The sequence below is a fragment of the Dermacentor variabilis genome, unplaced genomic scaffold (genome assembly GCF_050947875.1).
Source record: "Dermacentor variabilis isolate Ectoservices unplaced genomic scaffold, ASM5094787v1 scaffold_12, whole genome shotgun sequence".
Classification (NCBI taxonomy): Eukaryota; Metazoa; Arthropoda; class Arachnida; order Ixodida; family Ixodidae; genus Dermacentor; species Dermacentor variabilis.
The window spans coordinates 33,628,976-33,651,371 of record NW_027460280.1 but is presented as its reverse complement, the minus strand read 5'-3'; the positions used below and the strand labels follow the sequence as shown (position 1 = coordinate 33,651,371).

At 40.5% G+C, this 22,396-nt stretch overlaps 1 protein-coding gene across 3 annotated transcripts in view; it reads right to left on the bottom strand.

Annotated features, from left to right (window-relative positions):
* LOC142566046 (armadillo-like helical domain-containing protein 3) overlaps positions 1-22,396 on the bottom strand; it is a 73,221-nt gene that overhangs the window by 4,089 nt on the left and 46,736 nt on the right. For 2 of the 3 annotated variants that reach the window (XM_075676755.1, XM_075676756.1), the window contains exons 20-24: positions 21,306-21,394; positions 17,476-17,685; positions 15,911-15,986; positions 7,339-7,417; positions 2,803-2,919 (exon numbers count right to left, since the gene is read on the bottom strand). In XM_075676755.1, coding sequence (XP_075532870.1) covers positions 2,803-2,919; positions 7,339-7,417; positions 15,911-15,986; positions 17,476-17,685; positions 21,306-21,394 — 571 coding nt within the window. Of the gene's footprint in view, positions 1-2,802; positions 2,920-7,338; positions 7,418-15,910; positions 15,987-17,458; positions 17,686-21,305; positions 21,395-22,396 lie in introns of those variants that run through there. The other variant, XM_075676757.1, reaches the window with a different exon arrangement.

Here is a 22,396-nt window from a genome sequence, read left to right as displayed (position 1 = left end):
AGTTTGCCCTAAGCACACACTTTATGCAGGATGTATACACACATTATTAACAATGATTTAGTACCTTTACACACAGCACACAAGCAGCTGCAAACTTTAAACAGCACAAACTGACAAGTAACACACTGCTTTTTAGATTACAGTGACATTTTCAACAACTTAGCTGCTGTCGATTTTATCGGCTTCAGGAACTTCTCTGAATAACCTTACTCCAAGTGGGTACCCTTCTGGTGTCCTATCACAATCAGACTCTCCACGGTATGGTCACAGAACAAGTGAAACTTTATGACAAACAGAATACATCTTTTGTAAAGCATGATGAGACAGTAATAAAATCATAGAATGAGCCTGAATCAGTAGACTTTATGTAATTTTCAGAAGAGTTGGCAAATTATACATTATATTCATTTACAATAATGACATGGTGCAATGATACTACGATAATACACATTTCCTTCATTGTCACTAAGGTGCTCTTATGCTCATTTCCAATAGGCATTTTTCTGTCCCAACTGGCTATTAGCACAGTTGAGAGCATGTGTACTTAATATATTACATTGAAAAAAATTTCATTTGATTTCAATATGCTGTGAGGTCATGAGCATGAATGGAGCACATCCAGTGCTGTTTCCATACTGGCACGACTGACAGCCTGGCAGTTCCCTCTTTCACTCAACAGTCAGTGTTTCTCACCGCTTGCCAGCAACATGCATACACTAGGGGATAAACACTAATGATAAACTCATTGGTGAGCAATATTTTTTTTCTGCTGCTTGTCACAAATGCTGCAGGCACATGCACACAATGGTGTGGACTTCATTAACTCTTCTACTGCTGGGTTTTTTTCCCCGACTACTTCTCACCGCTGGCAGATTCTTTTTTTTTTGCATGTTAATTCAGTGGACATTTTCATGCTACACAGAAGCCAGTTCCTTGTCACCGCTTTCGTATGAGTCACAAAACAGTTAATAAATTTCGTTCATGCTGCTGGCGAAATTTCGCCTGTAAAACATGCTTAGCCATTGGACGTCTAAGCTTTGCAGAAAAACCAGCCTCTCAGGCACGCGGGGCGCGGGTTTGCGAACAGCGAGGGTGCACTTTCATGCCCACCAAGAGTAGAAAGGGGCCACTGTCTGTGCTTCCAAAATGCGTAATTCTCAGTATAAATAAAGACTTTTGTATTTTGATGACTGGTTTGGTAGAGCTCTCGTGATTGGAATACTACAGCACATGCCAGATCGCACGAGAAAAATAACCCCGTGCCTTCTACAATGCTGCGCGTCATCTGCTTTTTAGCTTCATTGAAAGGGAAAAAAAATAGAGCAGCTTTGAATTGCTTTTGCGCTGGTTTACATGTTACTGGCACATATACAACTAGTTTTCCAAGCTTAAAATGAATCAGTTGCTATTTAACAAGTACTTAATAAAATGCATTTATCGAAACCATTACAAACCTGGGGTGATAAGATGATCGAGGCAGGAAAGGTACAAAAAATTCTTCATTCATTGTTTTAATTAAATACCCTTGGTTTATGTAGCATAATATTTATATGAATTTTCTTTTGTGTTTTCCCAAACTTATTTTCAAGAATGTGATAGGTGTTCCTTTTCTGTTCCTTCTCACATCTTTTTTTTTTTCACAGCAACACAGTACAAGAACACACCTGCCGCTAACAGTAGGAAGCAGACTTTGGTAAACTTTCCTCGTCGTAAATTCACTTTGGAGCAAAACAAAGCACCATGGAACAAACACACAGGATATTTTTTTGTAGCGGTGCGTCGCCACGGGATCCTGTTTTCAGACTATGCAAAGCGTAGCATCAGCGATGCTCGCTGCAATCTTTTTTCACTGGATCACGGCTCAGAATAAACGCATGCGGCCCGAATAGTGCATCGTAAGCTCGGAATAATATTTCCGGAATGGTAGACCACCATTATCAGTTTGGGAATTCACTCTGACAAGGGGTAGACGCACACGACTGACGCGACTTGGCCCAGTTCCAAGCGTGGGCAGCCATCTTCTCATTGGCGGAGTTACCAGCCATCTGGCTCGTGACATCAGTCTAGAGTGCGCACCCATTGGTGGAGGCTCGCGTGCATCTGCCTTGGAGGAGTAAACGCCCCTACATATGACCTCCAATCATGGCGGCACCTATATCTCGGAGGCCACAACGCCAGTCTATAACGGGTGCACATTACGGGTGCACATTACAATCGAGGGCATTTATTTTCCTTCTTTTTGGTCACGGAAAACGGGTGCACGTTACAATCGAGGGTGCGTTAGGATGGAGAAATACGGTATGTGTTCCTTAGTTATACAGATGTGCAACTGCCATCTCATGTTACAGTACAAGCACTGAGATGCCTATTAAGTGTACTGGCAGCCCTTCAGAGCTATTTTCGACTTAGCTGTCGCGATTAGAGCCCTTGAGGGCAATAAAAGGTATGTTTTTTTTTTTTCCGAATGTTTTCACGGTCCCTAGGGAGTGCAAAAGTCAGACATTGGCTGATTAGTAATTACACAACTCAAGCAAATCAGTGCAGGCGAGGCCTGGTTAAATCTGCACATCCCCAAATAACCTTACAACTAACAATGAACAGCTGGTTAAAAAGAGCTCAGTAACAAGTTAAGCAATCCTATTTGCCCTGCGTCTTAACCTGTTTAATCTAGTGTAACCGAAATCGAGCCATATTATTAATGCATATGGATATTATGAAGACTTCACATCCTTGCACAATCTGCATGATGACAGAAACAAGTGCACCCACACAAACATACAGAGGCAAAAAAACTCAACTCACCATCAGGGTGAAAAATGGAGACTCTTTTGGTTTTTCCGAGTACTTTTCGTACTGGTCAAGATTGTCATGAAGTTTTAGTGTCAACGTGTCATAGTTGCTTCTCACAACATCCAAAACCTGCAAGGTAGTAAAACATGCATTATCTAGCACCATCTGATCACAGAGAAAAATGTCAATTTATAAAGCACTCTTCACTGGCTCTTTATGAATAACGCTCAGATTTTTTTTTTTTTTGCTCATTTTGCTTGTAACCCTAACAAGGGCTTGGCTTCATACAAGTCTCACTGCATTAAAGGGACACGATAACAAAGTTAAGATTGACTGGTAAGTTACACGCCAGGAATACCAAATAGGTATGATGTAGTAGAATACCATACCATACCTATTTCTTCCACTGCTTGCGGTACAATACCACCAGCAGAGGAAGTGCAAGCTAAACAAGGAGTGTAGAATCGAAATACAGGTGGAAACACCATGTTGAAACTCCCACACCAGCTCCAGTGTGATCATGAATTTTGGTAGCACCCTTCTTCAGGTTAGCTGAGCATACCTTAGTATAGAAGGACTATATTGCTTTTGAAAGCAAACAAATATGCAGCCTAGCAGCTGTTCATAGCTTTTCCTGCATGAAAATAGGCACAATGCTCAAAAATGCAGCAAAATTCGTGAGGTCACGCCAATGTCATTGGTGCCACGGCACAAAATTTAATCCGGGAAAGTTTGGTCTCCACTTTCCTAGCTAATATTCAACCTATCTGTCCCGAACAATAGAGCTTTTCACAATACATTGCCAGTCTAGACTGATTTAATGCTTCTCTTTAATGTGACTTTTAAAAGGACCAATAATAAATGAAGCACTCAAGGTACTATCCTACTAAAGACATAACTAAAGCTTGAAAAATTACCACAGTGCATGTAGCTGTGTGCATTAATTCTCGAAAATATTTGATATACTGATAGAGACATTGATCACCTTGAGATAACTATAAGCAGAATCGTTTGTTTTTATCTAATGTAGTGCAGGCATTCTTGCAGGCGACAAAAAATGCCTCGACAGCAATATGAGGAAGGGCAGTATTAGGCCTAAATGAATTAAAGCAAATTGGTCTCGAGACAGCAAAAGGTCAGCAGTAATGCTGTATCGTCTCAGTAAGATGCATCAAGGTGAACGCCTTTTTTTTCACCATTATTATTTATTTATTTATTTTTGTGTACATGATCAAGAGCAAGTAGCAAGGGCAAATATGGTTCAAAGTATAAGCACTGCACGCTGCCACCATGTTGCCTCGTTAACTACACACGCCACATAAAAACAGCAATGCTACATCCAAATTAGTATAGTGTGCTTATGCTATCTGTCAGACTCCCTTTCTGCAAGAATGCGAGAGTGATCCGAGAAGGACAGTGGCTTGATGCACGCCCAATGTTGGAGGTCACGTGATATATGCTTAAGTGGGGGTGCACATCTCCTCATCTAGTCCGGCCAAGTGTCACCCGCACCCTATCTTGGCAGAAATGTCCATCCAGCAGGTGCAAATGGTAGGTGTCCCGAGGTGGCTGGTGGCTGCATGTGCACATTCTTTGCGCATGCTTCCCTGCTGGAGGTCACGTAATGTCAAGTTTCGGAGCCGCGCTTAACAGGGAGGCAGTACAAGCACTAATTCCCCTTTGTGCTCTACATCACAGTTAGTGTTTGCAGTTTGCAGTCAGGAGAGTAAGATCTGGTCTTGCTTGCTTGTGCATGAGTGACACCATGCTTGATAATTAATTAATAAGCGAATGCTTGCTGCAGTTTGTACGGCCGATAACACTATGAACCTTACTTTGTGTAGTTGTGTAATACTTTGCTATCGCTACCAACGCTTTGCCTTTTGGGTGAAACTGCAACTTATATAGCACACACATGGGCTCTGCATATGCTATACTAAAACTGCCTACCTAATATGCACCCAACTCCAACCATATCAAAAAGCACCATCTCCACACTTGCTGATTTAGAATTTCACAACACAGGCAGCAGCCGCCCAATGGCTATTCGAGTGGCTAAATAGGTGGTGGTCAGTTGTGATCACTGCCTCAGCTCCATCTTTCTTGCAGTAATAACTCTTATTTGGCTACACTGGGACAAAGCACCACTCTGGGACTAAAATCTCATTTCTCAGGATCACTCAACTGCTGTGATTGCGGTGGCTGTCATATTTTAGAACCGTCATAAGAAGGGCACCCCTAACGCACTCTTTGTTCATTCTTTTAATGGCTTTTGGAGATTCAGTGCTACTAGGTGCTGCAAGAGCGCACAGCGCTAGTGGCATACTGGTGAATGGATACAAAAGGAATAACGCATCGCCAGGGTCGGGACCTGTTGGACAGAGCTTCAGGACTGCTATTTCACCACAAGCTGATGCTATCATAACTACCTACTGCTACATGACATACCAAATTTTCTCAGTATTGTGGTAGCATGATAATGCCGATTCCAGCACTTTTGACATCCGAAGACTGTTCCAATTGATGAACTTTATTAAAGCGACCCTGAAACGCTTTTGACGATTTTCTACAAACGTACTGAGTCGCTAGAGTAGGTCCTTCTGATCATTAATTGACACATCTAAGTGCCCCGCGTAAAGCGTGTAATTTATTATATGGTTTTAAAACTGCACATCGCTGCCGATCGCAGCACACTGCTCGGCGGAATTTTAAGCCGCCCCTACCAATATGACCGAAATCACCCATACGACGTCAGTGGGGCGAGCTATCCAATTGGCTGACAAGGGCGCGTGATCGATAATTTTTCCAACTTTATGGTAAACAAATGATCTTCGTAATAGTTGGAATGTTAGTTAATTTGTTTTTATGAAAAGAAAGTAACATAAAGAGAACGCACAAGAACAATTTTTCAGTACACTTAAGCACTTCCGGCACACAGCAAGTGTCGTCTGCTTGTGTTACAGCGTACTCCATTTTGACGAGAGCTCCGCGGTCAGAGTCGGTCTCAGTCTTTCCGCGAGCACTATGATTCGATTTTGTTGCCTTGTGGACTGCAAACGTAGCGACTGGCAATATGTCAAGCTGCGACATTGTGTCCCTCTGCAAGGCAGCGTACGAGCAAACTGGCTGCTGCGCATCGGACTGCCGCTATCCGATCGGTGCCAGGATTTGCGCGCTTGTGGCCGTCACTTTACACCAGAAGATTACTAACGCAATAGCGTTTTGCGAGTCCGGTATTATTAGGGCAAACGCAAGCGCAAGGGGACAGAGTCTGGCCGCTTGACTGTGCCGTAACGGGATGAGCCATGAGATGAGCAGAAGGGCAAATGTGAATGGTCTGCACGGTGCAGCCACCTGGTGGCACAGAGCTCAACCATACACAGTAGCAGCAATGAAGTGTATTCTTCTTTGCTGCTGGTGTGTATTTTTCGCAGGAGTGTAATCATCAACACGTTGTTTTTATAAATGTTTAAAATGTTTTAGACTTGGTTAGAGCAATTTTAGTGCTTTGTTTGGATGGTTAAGCGCTGCGCCAACAAGTGTATGGACCGCGCAGACCGATCAGGCCGCTCACGTACGTCTATGCTAAAGTTCCTTCATCAGCTTGAGTTTATGCCTCCAGTCATTTGCCGAAATGACCAGCTTGCCTGTGGTTACCGGAATACATGACACGTTCGGCGCTACGACAGAATGCTCGCAACGCACGCTGCTTCGATAGCTCTCGCTTGGGGTCGATGGCCAAGCGGCTAGCGGAGAGGTCTCACGCGGGTGGGGGCGGGCTCCAAAACAACCGGAAGTGGACAATGTGACGTCGCATCGTGACGCAGAACCAGTGAAGGCGGAGCTTAGCCCCGCTCGCTTGGCGAACGAGTTGAGGAGGAAAAGCATGGCTAGGGAGGAGGGTAACTTCTAATCGCTTGTAGCTCCATTAATACGTAACGCTTCACTTAACTTGTTGTGCGAATGTTCTACTTAAACTGTACCCTACGCATCTACAAAATTTGTCCGAACTGTTTCAGGGGCCCTTTGATAAATAAATTAAAATATCAGTGCTTACAGACCTTCATGCTTGCAGAGTACCATCACTAAACACAACAGAAATACAAGGTATTTGGTACAGATTCTATAACTTATAAAATCAACTTGGAAAATTATCACCAGCAGTGTTTTAACACAGTGGAAGCATAGTGCAGGAATATGCCAGACCATATGGATGTGGACAGCACTGCTAGTGTCAACGTCTTGTGATGCTATATTTAAAGAAAATGCTCGGAACTTTTAGTTCCATGATTGACTACATTCCATTTATCTGCTACTGTACATGTGTTGGCAGTTGCACTATCATCATAATAGTATTCTTTAATGTTTTTCTGCTCCCCATTGACATGAGTTGTGAAACACAAGCATACTTCTAGAATATACCTGTAATGCTTCGGGGAATAATGTACAAAGTCACATTACACTGCTGCTAATCCTTGAGCTCCTTGGCTGTAGTGGTGTGTTTACAAAGCATAGAATGCAGCAACAGTATGCAATTTTTTACCGCACCTGTTTTTCCGTCAGTGCTGACATGTGGTTGGCTGCAGACCAAGAATCAATTTTTGGTGTGAAGTGGTTCACAATTGCCCTGCACAAATACACGCAAGAGAATGGCGATGCATGGTGATGGATTGTCAACACAGTGAAAACATGTAAAAAGAAACACGTTCCCGAGTTCACTCAGAATCCAAAGACAGGAATCCAAGTTCATTGTCAAACAGTTCTTTTTTATAATGTTGCTCGAGAGAGGAAGAAAAGAAAGAAAAAAAAAAAAGATACAAGCTACTAGATAAGAATACCTCAGAACCAAGATATAGCAAAGCTGTAGTGCTTTCACACAGGAACATCACTAAACCACAAATTTTGTGAAATCAAGGCTTCCACATTTATCACTGTAAATAGTACTAGTACTCCCCACTTTCAGTACTCTCTTTTAAGCAAGTATACTGGAATCCTGAATATGCATTCCACATTTTTGCCATGACCCAAAGTCCACATTAGTGCACCATGTAAAACATCATCACCAATAATGCAAAGTGTGTTACGAGTTTTCATTAAAAAAAAAGATTAGATACAATGCACATAAATTTTGGTATAGCATTGCAACCTTTGAGACTTCTTCTGTAGCAGTGAAATCCAGGAGGCCATGGTGAAAGGAATAACTGTTCAGCAGGACAAATTATTCATGATTCAAATGCTAGGTCTCCTAAAGCTGAATTATTTGACTAGCAACTGCTCAATTAAAATTTAAAGCTGGACCTTTAACATCATTACTATAAACACAAATGCCTTCTTTTTTTTTTCCTGGAAACTGCATTTTGCTAGCTTAGATTACTGTTTTTCTCTGGGTGGCAGCATACAGGGACCATAACAAAAAAAACTTAGGTTGTCAGTCCAAGCTTCATTCGTCTACTATGAGAGTTAAACCTCGAAATAATGAAAACAGTGAAATCAGTAATTTGCTTTGTTATATTGAAATATGTTGAAATTCAACCTTTTATTTATTTATTTATTTATTTATTTATTTATTTATTTACTTATTTATTGATAAATACCTTACAGAGCCCTCATGGGACACTGTGCAAGAGGGGCAGTACAGTAAATACATACATAAAGATCAAAATACATTAACACTTTAACAAAGTAAAACATCGATTAGTGCAGAAAGATGCAAACGAACCCAAAAACTTAAGATACACTATAAAAGCAAGGGACTAACAATAGCATTCAAAATGAAAGAACAAGAATGAAAATGCAACAATGAACAAAAAAACAATTTTAACTCAACGGGAACAGTACTACGGATTTGCAAAAGATAAAAAATAATTACAGGGTTTTATGTGCCAAAACCATGATCTGATTATGAGGCACTGTCTATAGGGGGATATTGAAATTCTGATCACCTGGGTTTCTTTAACGTGCACCTAAATCTAAGCACATAGGTGCTTTCGCACTTCGCTCCCACTGAAATGCAGTCGCCATGGATTTGACAAAAGGTCGTTTTCACATTAAAAAGAAAGAAAAAAAGATGGATTTATCGGCAACAGCACTATAGACAAGGGCAATGGTGAAAGTGGCAAATGCAAAACATCAGATTTTGGAGCACAAATATTTTTTAAGATTATCGCAAAACTTTTCGTGATCTCGCTCTGATACAAGGTTATCCAGAAGGTCATTTCACAAACAGATAGCTGGTGGAAGAGCCAATAAGTTAAAAGCATCAGTATCACCGTACACGGGCGCCAAGCTCAATTAAGTTGTTACGCAGTCTGCGTGAAGTTTGATGAGTGAGATTAAGGTGTACAGAGGATGTCATACTGGTGTGATGAATTTGTGGAATATTGATAAAACAGCAATGTCACAACAATTAATGGCTGAAGTGAAATGCCTTGTTTAATTTCTATGGTGGATGAGTATCTGAAGTTATGCACAATGAACCAACTGGGTTTGTTCTGAATGGCTTCTAACATGTTGATAAGATATTGTTGATATTGACACGTGTACTTATCTTTATCGGGCGACCACGTTTTGCCACCTAACAAATGTTATCGCCCAGCGCAGGACGCGCCTGCATGTAAAAGAAGTTTCTGGAATGTTATCGATGGTTCCGTCCACTGTCCTTCACCGCAACTTGTGTAATCTGATTGCATGTATGCGCGAGGCGAATAGTGTAGAACTTTGTAGAAGACACGCGGGTCCCAGTGGTTAATCTGGAACATTCGATGACAGAGCTATAAAAGCCGACGCGCTTGACCCGCTGATCAGATTTTCGACGATCGCCGACCGTGTTCACCGCTATCGTTGTGCTATAAGTGTAGGCTGTCTTGTGGGCACGGGTTCGCCCAATAAAGGTTAAGTACATGTGTCAATATAGTGACCAAATTAAGGAGGTGCATTCAGTTGAGGATGAATTAAAGCGAGATGAGCCAGTTTACATACACTGGAGGGAGAATTGTGTAGGTTACGGCATAGATAACCTAATGACCTTGATGCGTTAGCACAGACCGAATGAATATGTGAAGACCAAGAAAGATTTGGGGTTAAGTTTGTGCCTAGGTACTTGTACTGCGTAGTATGTTCCACAATGTTGTTACCAATTTTATAGAGGCCACTAGAGTTATGAAGTTTATGGCTAAAGGTGACTAGTTTGCACTTGGAAACGTTTAAAGTCATTAGCCAGGTCTTACGCCACTCACCAATACATTGTTCAAGGTCCTCTTTTTTTTTTTGAAAGTGAAAGTTTATTTTCTTTTCAACGAAAAGAGGGCGCCAAGACAAAAGGCAAGAGCCTGACAAGGTCCCTGTCACCCGTAAAACAGCTGGCATTGTGCATAAGCACTTCACAACAAAATACACAATGAATTTCTCAAGCACTGTAAAAGCATGAAGCAGTAAGTTAACATGCACAAAATTTGTACAAGAAAAGAATAAATTGAGTACACAACTTATCGTATTAGTGGTGTAAAGACACAATATCTTTTTTATACAAACATAAAAATATCAGTCCTAAAACAAAGAAACAATATCACAGCTTGCAACATGTGCGTTATAGAAAAAAAAAACATTTGAAAGGTAGTAAATTAAATACAAATAAATACAAAATATGGCGACTAAATAAATGTATCATTCCGTTTGTTCCAATAGGTATTTTTTAATTGTAGCTTTAAAGCGTTTTTGTGGAAGGTAATACTCAGTTTCAAAGGGAAAGTTATTTATTACCGTGGGAATCTGGTAGCTTAGTGTTTGCTTGCCATAATTGGTGCGTGTGATAGGAACAAGTTTACGTTTCATCCGAAAAGCATAACGGCTGCTGGAATTATCTAGGCAAGAAAAGAACAATCTATGATGATGGATGTACTTCAGTAGACAGAAGTTGTATACTTCTTTTACTTTAAGGATGCCATATTTCTGAAATAGCAGTAACGTAGGTAAATCTGAAGGTCTACCATGAAACCCTTCAATGGCACGCATAGCGCGTTTCTGAATTGAAATTAATTTGAGGTAATTGCTGGACGTCGTAGTTCCCCATACAAGGATACAGTAAGATAACCTTGAGTACAGAAGTGCGTAATACATGGATATCTTTAACCAGAGGGGCAACAAATGAGATATCTTACACAAACAGCCGACTGTTTTACTTAAATCAGACATTAATTTGGTGATATGAAAATTCCAAGAAAGATTCTTATTGAACCAAACACCAAGAAATTTCTGGTTTGAAACACGTTTTAATTCAGTATGTTCGTAGAAAATTTTCAGAGTGATACTCTCTACTGTATTAATAGGCTGAAAAATTATGTAGTTAGTCTTTGATAAATTGAGGCTTAGCCGATTCGTCAATAACCAGTTATGTAACTTTCTTAAATATGCATTTGCCGTAGCCTCCATTTGGGACAAGGAGTGGGATGAAAAAGATATATTCGTATCGTCAGCGTACATGACCAGATTAGGCGATTCGGATATGCTAGCGATATCATTTATGTATACTAAAAACAATAACGGTCCTAATATAGATCCTTGAGGAACACCATGCTGAATTGCCAATTTCTCTGAGGGTATGCCATTAACTTGAACATACTGTAATCTGTTATTTAAATGGTTCTTTAGCAAGTCAGATGCAATACCACGTATGCCATAACTGTTGAGCTTGCGTAGCAGGGTGTTGTGATGAACGCAATCGAATGCCTTTCGGAAATCTAAGAAAAGACCAAGAGTGTACTGTTTCATTTTGATATTCTTAATAATTCTTTCTTTTACTGTTAAAAGCGCCTGCTCTGTTGATTTGTTTTTCAGAAATCCATACTGCGAGGTAGTAATAAAACACTGAACTTATGGAAAAAATTCTCGAGACGAGTATTGATGACACCTTCAAAAACTTTTGATAAGACGGGTAGAACAGAAATGGGTCTATAATTCGATATGTCATTCTTTCCCCCACTTTTGTATACTGGACATACACGTGCTATCTTCAGCTGATCTGGGTACACTCCGCTTTCTAACATACGATGAAGGGCAAGATTGTCACTATTGTTGTAGATTGGATGGTAAATAATACTATCATCAGCAAATATGCACATACAAGATGATATGTTGCCAGGCAAGTCATTAATGTAGATGAGAAAAAGTAAGGGACCTAGAACACTGCCTTGTGATACCCCAGAGGTAAAATAACAAATTGATGAAGAATAATTGTTTACTAGAGTAAATTGCTGTTGTTTTGTTAAAAATTACGAAGGCCATTTAGCGTAAGTGAATCTAGTTTTAGTAATGATAGTTTTAATATCAAGCAGCAGTGAGCTATACAATCAAAGGCCTTAGCAAAGTGAAGGAATGTGCAATCTCACTGAACATCACTGTTCATGTTAAAATGCAGGTCAGTAGTAAACTCAAAGAATCGAGTCTCGCAAGAAAAACCCTTTCAGAACCTATGCGGTCAGAAAAAAAAACTGTTAGACTCTAGATGAGCGTAACTATGAGAAGCTACAATATGCTCAAGCATTTTGCAACAAATGCATGTCAAGAAAATGGGGCGATAGTTTCCAGGTGAGTTCTTATTTCCATTCTTATGGACTGGCACCAGCTTTGCTATCTCCCAGTCAGAACGTAACTTTTCAGTAATTAACTATTGCCAAAAGATGTGGAATAAAATTATGTTTGAGAGTGATGTAGTATCCTTTAAAATTTTCGAGTTGATATTGTCAATACTAGAAGAACAAGACATTTTAAGGTTTTCTATAATTTTGGAAATACTTTGGACTGTAACATCAATGTGTGCCATGCAAGCGCCTCTAGTAACCTTGCTCGAGAATTTTGGGAAGATGGTCATCTTCACTAGTGAAGACAGACGAAAAAAATGAGTTAAAAGCATATGGGGAATCAGTGTCGGGGATAGAAGTGTTATCTTCATGATGCAAGGAAATGCACTTACTGTCACTATCAGGACTTATTACTTTCCAAGTTTCTTTGGATTAATCTTAAAGGGACACTAAAGTGAAAAATTATTTCTTCTGCATCAGTAAATTACCGTTCCACAACACCAAAAACACCACTCTTACAACGATAAGACGCTTGGTAAGCCAGAAAAAGCGCAAGAACGAAATACGGGTGGCGGCGCCTACTTAAGTTCCTGCACCTGGGGGCTGTGACGTCTTGGATTTTTATGGCATCTTCTAGAGCCTACTAATTATATATAGCGGTACATATTGACTACATTGTGTTCTATAGGAAGCAAATATTAAACATGGCAAGTTTTGGGAACCTTTATTCAGCCAACGCGGCCCAAATGCGAAAATATACTTTGGAATTCCTGCATCGACATCACGCTGACGTACCAGCGCTGGGGTTTCGGCGCGAAATTCAAATACTGATACTTAGACCTTCATTTTCTCATCTAATAATCAAACTTTTTTTTTAAATGACTGCCTGCAGGATTCTCAAACAATTCTTCATTAGTCTAAACTGATTTATTGTTTCGCTTTAGTGTTCCTTTAAGGAGTGATGGGAAGGGAAGTCTTGAGAAAAATACTTTTCCTTGGCAGCAGCAATTTCGTAACAGTATGTCTTACGGCATTCCTCATACTTATCCCGGGCAGACAGTGAACGAGAATTTTTCGCTGTCTTATAAAGCCGCATCTATCTTTTTCTGAGTCAGTGCAGAGCCTTGTTAACCCACCGATTAGTTTTATCATTAGTTACAGTTATCAAAGGGACGTGCTTTTCTAGTAATCTTGACATCTTATTTTTGAAAAGAACCCAGTTTTGTTCTGCTGAGCAACTGTAAAAAGAAGGTAACAACAAGCTATCAAAAATGGAAGTAAATTCCGTGTTAATGGTGCTGTAGTTGGCTTTATTATAATCTCTCATTTTCTTTGAGTTCCTGCAAACGGTGGCTGTATAGCAACAGTTACTTGTCGTAATTTGTGGTCACTAAACCCATTCAAATAATCTATGTGGCCAATTGTTTCAGGTACAGTTGTTATAGTAAGGTCTTAAGGTCATAAGGTGAGTAATAACTTGGGAAAAATTAAAGTCTAATGTTAAGTTGCAAATAAGTGCAGTCACCGATGGATGATTCTTACACGAAAGGGGCCGCAAGATCTTTCGAATTATCAGGCACTGATAAAAATCAAATTTGAATGAGAAAAAAAATCATTTTGTTGAGTTTGAGAGTCAGCGACGAAAGATATGGTTCCACGCCGATATCTTCACATCAGCGGTATGAAGCGAAGCCAGCGACACTTTCGCATCCGGTCTGTGCCAGTGGCTGATAGTGTCGCCCACAGTAGGACAATGCTATTATGAAAAGTGCCAGCAGTTGTGAGAAAATGCTTCACCTGCCTCCCACTTCAACACATCCCTGAAACTCTAGATTACATGACCTCCAACATTAAACGTGCAGGAAGACAGCACACGATGCCATGCCACCTCAGCCCTGCCCAGTCTTTGCATAAGTGACAGATTACCGCTAAAACAGAATGCATCGGCTGCGTACGTGCTCAGCCACGCTCACAGCCATGTGCAGCCACGTGTAGGATACGTGTGCCAACTTGTGAATAGTGAAATACTTTGTTACATCGAGAATTTTGTTATATTAAAGTGAGTTATATCGAGGTTTAACTGTACGTCCTATCTCGGTACTACTATATCTTTCTGACAAAAGAATTCAATTTTCAGGAAATACAAGAACCTAAGTTGAAATAATTTCAAGACATACCTATCAGCTCTCAATAATAGTGGCTGAAAATAGGACACTAGAGAACATTCACAACTTAATCTTTGAAATGAAAATTTACTTGAATTCCGTTCTGCAACATTACATTCTTAGCTACTAATCCCTTACCAGCTAACATACGCAATGAAAGATGCCACATTATAACCCCAACACAAGCTTCATGCAGATAGGCAAAGCTGGAGCAGCTTTGTCCAAACTGAGGCCCACCTGTGTCTTGGTTAGGTTATGCATTTTTATCAAATTCAAAAAAAACTTGATTACGGGAGAAGGGCAGCACTAGACAGTGAAGGACACCAAAGGTTTCAAAAGCCAGCCCATTGCATAGCCAGAAGTTCATAAAAAAATTTGTCACAAAAGTACAACTTTCAAAGCAACCTGCAGTCTGAGTTTTCAGAAAGAAAAGAAAGTTGTTCATTGTAAGACAGAGGTTTCTGTCAATGTGCATTCCATTAGCACTTACACATTACTCTAAAGGAGGATGGGTATAGGCACTGGGCAGCCAATGTGAGATGCCATCATCGCACTGACGAGCAGCACTGCTAACGGCAGCAGTAAGAGCACTGGCATGTGACGCAGACGATGGGGTGGAGGGCACACATGGCACTTCCAGTGATTCCATTCTGCGGTTCTTAAAGCATGACGAAATAGAAAACGAATTTTCGTGCATTGGCCCTAGAGAAATGTCACTGTTTGTACAAGGCAGCTCACATTTATGACATCAGGTGGTATATAATGCAGAAAATGAGTGCAAATTGCAATGCAAACGTACCCTGCAAACAAAATTCACTGCATCAAGCTCAGACCTGTAAGTGCAGCAGTTATGCTGCAGACATTTTGTTGTGCACATTAACATTGCTATGTATTTAATCATGCAGATTGGCGAAGCAGCAGAAAAATCACGGACAATGTCTCCGTGTCTTTTTTTTTTCTTCACTGTTCACCGACTACACGTGTTCAGCATGTTCCTGTTCTCTGTCCATTCTTTTCCCCCAATACTTCGGCGATTCTAATGACTTACAAACTAGCCAATCTTCAATCTTGGTCTATTTCACAGTTTGGCGTGACATGAACCAGCGGCGGTGGCCGCCGGTGCACGTGTAAGGCCGGTGGTGACGGCAAGTACGAACATGCCATTGCATTGGCATTCCCTGTCAATGCAGAGCCTATTCAATGCATATTCAATGCCTACATCTATGCCTATTGGGAATGCATTAATGATGAAGAGAACAATAGGGAAAAAAAGGGGGGGGGTAATACATAAAAAAGAAAGTGGTTGTCATGGGAATTTACAGGTAACACACTAAAAACATTTAAGGCACTGTATAACTGAGTAGGGAACATCACACTCACCTGACATTTACCAAATGATTCGAAAGTTTGGCTGCAGAGTCCTTCCACTGGCTGTCTCCAGTTGTGTAACGTAGTGCTGAAAATGTTAGCAGATACATGTTCAAGCAGAAACAATGACAGAACTCATCTAGCACCGCAGAACAGAACTGTGTCAAAGGGTTAAGGGCTCTCAAACAACATTTTGCATGTCTTTATATATACTCTGAACAAAAAGATGTACACATCAGGATTTCATGGCAGATCAAAAGGTCATAAATCTGTATTTAGATGTTTGTAAAGCAGTAAGAAAAAAGTAAGAATTTTAAATGCACTATCGCAATAAATATTGTTGCAGTTTGCGGCAGCCTATGGAATGTTTTTCTCTTGCTTTTGTTTTATGATGAACCTGCATAAAATGAATTCATGATTCACAATGGAAAAAAGTGTTATGCATAAGTTGAAATAGTTAAACCTCGATATAATGAACTTCAATGCAATTAATTTCTCAGTATAAGTAAGTAAGTAACTTTGACAACTTCTTGTACATGGAGCATAATGTATTTTGAACCTCAATATAATGAAGTGTGTTTATACACGATTTAATATAACAATTCTCTGCCACCACAAAGGAATACTGAGACAATAAGTGGAAACTTCCATGGACACAGATGGTCAAATGAATGAAGTGCATTATTAAAAGCACTTCTTGTTGGGCTAGTTGGTAGCTGTTCATTATAAAATATGAAGACACCAAATAAACAGACACACATGCATCTGCTTGCAAGCACACCTCACAAGTCGCACGGCGCAGGGCAACCACCGATGTCAGTAACGTCATGTTCGGTATAAAGTCCAAGTGTGATAAAATCACACTTGGACTTTATTGGACATTGTCAATATTTATACAGCTTAATTAATAATCAAGCACAGTACAAGAATAAGGTGCTGTAAATGTGAAGCTTTACATGCACTATATGTATCCTCCAAGTAATGATCCTTCAAATTCGAGGTGCATGAATAGAAATTTCTGAAACCAAATCAAATTCGAATCGAGTAGTGATAGAATAAAATTGAACCAAATATTAAACACCTTTCAACAGTTTTCAAATAATGAACAGCCACATCTTCAATATAAGACTATGTTCACATTCTAGTATATTTACTTCTTTCTGTCATTACATTGCGCATTACAAAGCATCGTTTATTAAAAGTTCAAATGGAGCATTATTAACACATAGGTGGTTTATTCACAGACTCAGGACTGACTGGCAAATGTAAATGATCGTGGTTTAGCAAGAAAAGTCTGGCTGCCTGAGCGGCAAAGCATGCTCCACTGCATAACTTCTCATGTCTAATGTCACTAAGGGCGTTCAGATGCAATTTATCAAACTCTGGCTTCAATTTTATGTTTTTATTGTGCTCAGTTGACATTTTGAAATATTCCAGAACTACACGAAAACTGTGTTTACAAATAGTAGCTACTCAGTCTGAAAACAGAATCAAACAAGACAATAAGACCATAACAGTCGATTCGTCATGTGAAAGTTTTGAATGTTCGCACACCCCTACCTGAAATAATTACGTACCCATTGAGTACATGCTGTCAAAGACCTGGTGCATACGGATGACCTCATAGTAGAGTTCATCATAGCTCCCAGGTGAAGGCAGGAAGGTGTCTCCATATGTAATGAAAAGGTTGAAGATGTTCACCACTTGACTAGCCAACTGGAAGATGTCATGTTTCTTGACAAAGTCTGACTCTCGGCTCAGCAGGAACTTGAGTAGGCTGATCAGTGCTGCAAATATAAACAATCACATATGCACCACCAGGGAGGATAGTACTACACACTTCAAAACCCATTGTCACAAAACCTACAGAAACATAAAAAAATCCAGGTCACTGACATAAGGAAAAGAAATAAATACCCTCTAAGGTTTTATATGCTAAAACCACATTATAACTATGAGGCATGCCATAGAGGGGGACTCCGCATTAATTTTGATCACCTGGGATTCTTAACTTGCACCCAATGCATGGTACATGGGCATTTTTACATTTTACCCCCATCGAAATGCAGCCGTTGTGCCAAGATATGACACTACACCCTTGGGCTTAGAAGGGCAACATCAATACAGCAAGTGCACATAAGGGAAAGAACAAGCTCATCGCATTTTTGAAGAATCAGCCATAAAAATTCACCAACGATTACAATACTCCCTAATGCAAAATTTGAGTGTAGCTCTACACCTGTTTTCATTACGCAATATACTGAGGCTTCGCACCGATCACCGCACCAACTGGCGGGGCCGCAACGCATGGTGCTATACAGGGTGTTCCAACTATCATGTACTAAGATTTAAAAATATGCAAATGCCATGCAGCTGGACAGAACTAAGGTAATGTTGTTTGCCGTCACTTGGAGATATATTATTTCATCATTCCACTTAATTGCATAATTAGTCTTAATTAAGTAATCAGCTTCTCAAATATTATAATTAGATGAAAAGTGACCATGAGAAAATTGTAGAGCAACATGAAAAACCCTCGATACAGATTTCTGTTGCTCAGTACGTGCTACGTAAGTGTTTTTTGGAACACGAAAGAAGCCCCCGAATACTTGCAATATGTGCCGTAAAGTAATTAAGAAGTGAAATACCTAAATTCCCGCTGTCCATCACAGCGCGCCTTTACATGTTCTGATACAATATAGTGGTGCAGCCAGACGTGTCACCCCCCTGTACGGAGAAGCATGGCATTGAGGCACCCCAATTGATTCTTATTTCGAGTAAATCCTACTTGGCCTCATGTCGGTTACTGAGTGAATTAGATATATTTATTACCACTGCATGCAAGTGGCCATGTTTAATTCTATCCCTAATAAATGTTGTAGATTATTAGAAGAGTTTTCTTTTTTTCATGAGTTGTTAGTGTTGCCTAGTTTAAAGAGAGCAATCCTGAGACACATATCATTCCCATGCATTTGACATGCCATTAATAAAAGACCCTGCTGAAGGGATCACCGACGTCAGCAAGTTTTTTTTTCAAGCTAAAAAAAGCAGGCAAAGCAATTTGAAGGAAGTGGAACATACAGCAAAATAGTATTCATACTCTAGGCACCTATCGTGGTTGCTCAGTGGCTATTCGATCTCCGTCAAAAAAGCAAAGCCTGTGACAAACTTGCGCTAATCGTCATCTTAGCGCTAACCAGAGGCAATTAAGTTCTCGCGAGTGTCCAAAAAAAAAAAGGCAACCGAAACGCATGCACGGCGGCATCCTTCCTATGTGCACCTTTGTGAGCACTAAACGAGCGAGAAACAAGTGGTAGCCCTTTGAGCGATTAGTAACGAGATAGCCACCAGTTTCGCAAGCAAAAGAAGTCGAAACCGCCCGCAGAACAAAACCCAACCCGCCACCCGCCTGCGCACGCACGCCAATGCGTGAGTGATAGTATATAGACGCACGGGAGTAAACTAGCTCTAAAACCATGCAACGAAAACCGAGAGAGGGAAGTGCGCGAAAAAAATTCTCTGTATTCCCACATAGTGGCAGCACATGATAGAAAAGAAAAAGTTAGGAAATTGGTGCGCTTTTAAACGTACAGACGGCGCCGTAAATATACGGCATCGACCACTTTTAGACTTGTTCGCGGCATCGTATATTTACGTCATTGACCTTCAAAGGGTTAATGCTTGCACCATGTTTCCATCTACAAATCTGGCAGTTCGGGTCAGCTAAGACTTCAAGGGTTTCAATAGTGAAATAAAATATCCTTTCGCTGCTTTATGTGACTCACATTCGGTGTAGGCAATCTTTGTTCGCAGGGAAAATGAGTGGTATAGCACCCTGAAACAATTAAAATCCAACTCCGGCGAAACCATGTTGAGAATTTCAAAGAAAATCAATATTTTTGTTTACAGTAACATGCTATTCAACTGACACAAACTTTCAATCTACAAATATGTAAGAAATTGTGTACTTTTCTAACTTTGTACAAACAATCTACAATTACAGTATAACCACGTTGATACATTCCCGTAACGTATGTTATCTTGGCGCCAACGTTCACTATCGAGAGCACAAAAAATGACCCAATAGAGTTACGCACATTTTTACCGGTACATACGTTCCCGGAAAACACGATTTTTCGGCACCAACGTTCAGTACGTCGCTAAACTGCAATCGTACGATACATCTTCGGGCCGCTAGATCCCATGTAAACAAGAAAATGCGCGAGGCGCGCGCGATGAAAAACAGTATATATAGCTGCCCGCCACGGCAGCTTCACCGCAATACTCGGCCGCCCATCCCACATGAAAATGCTGGCGCGCACTCAGTTTCTGGTTTCGGTACCAGCAAATCCCTAGGGTCTCACACGCGGCATTCACAGCTACCACCACCAATCCTATTGCGATAAGCGTCTTCGCCTATCTGTTTCAGAGCATAGTGCCGTCGGAAGGGTAGCGTACGCTTTTAATAGGCGATAACCGAAACGCGCTACTATTCCCTGCTGCAGACTGCGATCGTATAGGTTTTCCGGCCGCTAGATATCGTGTGAACAAAAAAAAAACGCGAGGCGCGCGTGGTCGAGAACAGTATATAGCCTCCCGTCTCGCGTGAAAACGACAACGCGCACTCAGTTTCGCATTTCGGTACCAGCAAATGTCCGCCCGGGTCGTCACACGCAGCATTCACAGCTATCGCTGCCAAACACATTACGATAAGCATCTTCACCTATCTGTTTTACAGCACGTGGTGCGTAGTGCCATTGGTAGTGCACTGCACGCTTTTATTTAGGCAATAATCCAAACGCGCCGCCGTTCCCTGCAGCAGGCAGCGCGAAAGCATTACGTTTCGCTTCGGTGGCATCTGGCGCCACCAGCCAGCTCGATTTCGTTTCGGTTTCTCTCGTCGCTCTCTTAAAACACCACACAAAAGGAAAACAACAAAACGCGTCTCGGGCTGCTGGAGTACCACCAACTTGATGCGCGTCAGTGTCTCGTGCCGCAACGATCCGTGCGTGACGCTTTGTATTACATAGATGTCAACAATAATTGAGTCTGTCAATTTTTTTTCGTTACTTCGGATCGTACGTTTTCCCGCTTAGTATGTCTTTTCTCACAGTTTTTCCCAAAACTTATGAACGAGGTTGCATTGTATTCCCAATAGCACCATTTCAATATTTTGCATGTTACTTATACACTATTTAAATTGGACAATTAATAAATAAGAGTGAAGAAGCCCGTACTAGATCCACTAGAACTACAGGCATACCGAACACCACTATGAAACAACAGTACCATAATCAAAATGCCTCCTTCCAAAGGAAGCGACAGCGCGTGTAAAGCTAACCTATTTAATGCAAGGCTTGAGCGAAAAGCACACCATAGTGCCCTCACAGAGCTCAAGGCAACTTACATGTCCACAACTCCTTCCAGCTGTACTGAAGCCGCACTCGACACTTCTTCTGGTAGCAAAGTAGCCGGTGAATTATACCTAAGCACCGCCTGCATAAAAACAATAATTTTTAACAGAAAGCAAATGTAATTATACTAATTATAAGCTGGTAAGTTAGTCTGCAATTATTTGAGTCCGCTGTTATTCATACCCTGCTTCTCAACAAGATATGATGATATGGTAACTTCATTCATGTTGCCTTGAATTCACATGTGCGAATACTTGTGATATCAAACAAACAACCTAAAACCCTCTGACTCTTGGCAAAAAGCTCTCACCAACAAAACTGTGCATAGAATATGTGCCCCTCTAACATGGTGAAGAAATAGTGCAAACACGAAACAACAGCTAGAACACAGCACTGACATTTATTGCGGTGACCGCAATCTATACATAAGTCAAAACACAATAAAAAGCGGCTAAAGAGTAGGAAAACAAACCAATACCACCCATGAGAAAATGTCATCTGCTGTTAAGAGGAAGCTTTAGCTCGGGCCCAACTCCGACGCGGCCTATTCAAATACATGTAAAACGCAAAAACGTTTTTATGAGATAACCCCTGGACCGATTTTGATGAAATTTGTTGCATTTGAAAGAGAAAGTTAAATTCTAGTGACTGTTGGAAGCGGAATTTCGATTTAGGGCTTAAATCTTAACACGATTTTCAAATATTTGACCGTTTGAAAAAAATAGAAGCACAAAGTTTACAAATTCATAGCTCTGCATCAAGAACTGATATCGCGGTTCTGTAAACGGCATCCATTAGATCATTGAAAGCGGACAAATTCAGTATGTAATTTTACATCTTACGTGAATTTGTTACGTTGGTTACAACGGTTTTGCAAACGTTGTATGTCCCTATGATTAAATTTTTTTATATTCATGTGTAACATACCAATTTTGTCCGCTTTAGATGTACTATTAGATGCAATTCACAGAATTGTGATATCATCTTTCATTGCTGAGTTACAGAGTTGTAAACTTGAGAGTTTCGTTTTTTGAAATTTTTCAATTTTTGCCAATTTTTAATAAAAAATTCACAACCTAACTCA